General features: G+C 44.6%; 1 protein-coding gene across 1 annotated transcript; it reads right to left on the bottom strand.

Annotated features, from left to right (window-relative positions):
* Nucleotides 1-653: 653 nt before the first annotated feature.
* Nucleotides 654-2006, bottom strand: LOC102789975 (E3 ubiquitin-protein ligase TRIM65-like). Its single transcript, XM_087832495.1, has one exon. The coding sequence runs from the start codon at nt 2004-2006 to the stop codon at nt 654-656; it is 1353 nt and encodes a 450-aa protein (XP_087688621.1).
* Nucleotides 2007-3232: the final 1226 nt, after the last annotated feature.

Below are 3232 nucleotides of genomic sequence, written 5' to 3' on the forward strand. Positions count from 1 at the left end.
AGTATGGAAGTAATACTCAGCTTCATATTTGAAGATACTCGAGTATCTTAGCTGCAGGTCTGGAACAATTTACATACGAAGTCATATTAAAAACATGAAAAGCTCCAATAACTCCAAGTTGGAACAAAGACATTTAAAGGTATCAAATGATCCACAGAGATTATAGAACCGTACAAAACACGAAAAGAAAATTTGGCATCAGAACTGTTTTAAATTTCCTCTCATCCATTTGTTTCTCTTTGCAAACCCACTGAAAGTCTAACTCTACATAAAGCAGATCAAACCACTGAGACCACAAATTAAATTGCTGCTTCCACTTTGATGCATCAGTTTCAGGACTCTAATAACATCATATGTGAAAATATAGCAGATTCAGGCATTATTAGTAAATCTACTTCGTACTTTACTCTGTTTTACATAATAAGTCTAAACAGCATTTCCTAAACTCTTCAGCTACCAAAAAAACAAAACAAAGACTAAAAGGAGGTCATAGGTGATGATGATGATGGTGTGGAGGAGGAGGTGAGATAAAAAGTCACTGTTGTCATAGAATACTGTGTCTCTAGATACTTGCAAGTCTTGAATACCACTTCTTATTCTTGAAATGTAACAATGATGATAAAAAGAAAAGAAAATCTTGCAGGTCGTCTCATTTATGCTCCGAGCTCAATGAACTCTGCAGTGGCTCTGTGATATCCACTGAACCAGAGTCCAGCATAGAGCGGCTGAGTGAATGCGGTCTGGACTCTGTGGAGGAGAGTCATGGTTTCAGAGACGCTGTAGAAAGCCAGGACACCTGCACTGTGATCCAGGTACACTCCGAGCCGGGACGTCCACGGGCCCGAGACGGCTGTTTTCACGCTGTTGTGTATGAATTTGTAGCTGCTGCTGCAGTTACACTCCAGCGCCCAGGACTTGTCGTTGAATCCAAACGCACACTCGTTCATGGACCCCTCTCTGCTGATATCTTTGTATGCCAGCGCCACTGTGACTCTCTTCCTGCACCACTCCACCTCCCAGTAACGACGGCCGGTCAGGCTCTGGTTACTCAGGACCTGCCTCCACCTAATGAATCTGTCCGGGTGAGTAGGATAAGACTGCTCCTCTCTCATTAATGTCGCTCTCCTGTTCCCCTCTGATAATGACAGCTGTGTGTTTACTGTGTTGGGATCCAGCGTGATTTGGAATGAATATTTTAAGAAGTCAGCTCTGGTCTTTGGCTCTGTTTGTGGGTTTACATCAACCACGGGTGAAACATCCACCCAGGTGTCCCTCAGGATGTCCTGTACTTTAGCTCTGAGCTTTGACACAGCTGCTGTCACCTCCTCAAAGAAGCTCAGAGGAAGGATTTTGGTTCTGGGTAACTCTGTAGGTGGATGAGTGAATGAAGGAAGGCGATGCAGAAACTGGTTGTGATCCTCTGTGTGTGAGAGCTCCTCCAGTTCAGCGTCTTTCCTTTTCAGGTCAGTGATCTCCTGCTCCAGCTCCTCCTGAAGCTCTTTGATTCGATTCTGTTCGGCTTTCTGCAGGGATCTGATCCGATTCATCACATCAAAGCTTCTTTTTTTGATCTGCTGGGTGAGTTGATCAAAAACGCTCCTGCTCTCCTTCAGCGCTTTATCAGCAGAGAGATTGCTTTTCTCCACCTCCAGCTTAAGCAGCTTCACGTCCTTTTGTCTGGTCTCGATTCTCTGCTTGATTTTTTGCCTGCTTGACCCCAGCTCGGTCTGACCGTCACCGTTCATTCCCACATTAAGTCCACTGTTCTTCAGCTCCTCCACCAACTCTGCTAACGTGGTGTTTGCTGCCAGGTCGGGCCGCACTGTGAAGGACTTCCTGCACTTTGGGCAGCTGTAGGTGGCCTTCCTGTCCTCCTTATCCCAGTGGGAATTAATGCAGTTGGTACAGTAGCTGTGACCACAGGAAACAGTCACCGGATCCTTTAACAAATCCAAACAGATCAAACAACAGGTCTTTTTATCCAGAAGAACGCCTTTCTCTGCCATTTCTCCCCGTAAGTGTGGACAGAAACACGGTTGTATCCCAATTCAGGGTCTGCAGCCTTAAAGGCCGCATTTTAAGGCCGATTATGTCACAGCGACGCGACAAAGGCTGTCCCAATTCAAAGGCTGCTCGAAATGCGGCTCTCAAATGCGTCCTTCATTTCCCTGAATTTTAAGGACGTGGTGGTGTAGACTTCGTGGCCCAACATATAAGATAATTTTGCCGAAAAAAAACGACGGATGAGGGGCGCCGAAGAGTAAACTTTAAGTAAGTACTGAATATTATGTCACGTATTTATGTGCAAATGTTTAATAACGAAGAACATTAAAACATTACTGTTGCCACATGTCGGCAAAGTTATGTGACATTAGTGACGTTTGTACTAACTTGGTTTTAAAGCCTTTACTTTAAAATATACGCCATTCAATAGCTGAGTTTAATCTTACAGAGAATGATCAAAGCTCATGAAGAAACAAACAAACAAATGAACAAAATATGTTCTCCTTCATTTCTGTCAAACAAAGCTGTATGAAACGTTTCCAGCTGTTAGTATCATGGTTGCTAGGCAACCTGGGCAGCGCAACGGAGGCTAGACCGTCCCATTTCACAAGCCTCGCACTTCCGGCCTTAGCGGTCTTTAAGTACGCGGCCCTTGAGGACCGTTGAGGCTGCGTACTTTAAGGCTGCAGACCCTGAATTGGGATACAGCCCACGTGTCTGCGCTCCGATTCAAACCAAACCCTCCTCCTCTGGTTTCTGTTTAGCCGCAGATCTGCATTTGAATGGAACCTTTCAGCTCACGCAGTCACGCGCTGGTTACACCCATCTTCACACTTGTAGATCAGCGACGGGGAGAGCGTGAAGACGAGCATGCGCAGTTAGAGCGGGAACGGTTTGTCTTAAAGTGGCAGTTTCATTTTAAGATAAAACGAAAATAGAATTCACATCGTGAAAAGAGATGTTTAATTTATTTTTTTTACTGTAAAACTGAAATATTAAAAAAAAAGGCTGATGGAGGAAGAGGAAAGACAAGTGATTTTAAAGTTATAAAATCAGAATCACCTTTATTACCATGTATGTGCCAAAAACCTGTGACAAAGTTGGCCTGTCTGTCAGAACTCTGGCAGTTTTTCAGCCAACAGGCCCTTAGACAGGCAGCCCAATCATCAACGACCCCTCTCACTTTCTTCACCCTGCATTTCAGTGGCTCCTCTCTGAGCGAAGCATT

This window comes from Neolamprologus brichardi, chromosome 18 (assembly GCF_056152115.1).
Source record: "Neolamprologus brichardi isolate AB-2024 chromosome 18, ASM5615211v1, whole genome shotgun sequence".
NCBI lineage: Eukaryota > Metazoa > Chordata > Actinopteri > Cichliformes > Cichlidae > Neolamprologus > Neolamprologus brichardi.

Coding starts and splice junctions, on each gene's coding strand:
- LOC102789975 (XM_087832495.1), bottom strand. CDS start 2,006: ATGGCAGAGAAAGGCGTTCTTCTGGATAAAAAGACCTGTTGTTTGATC.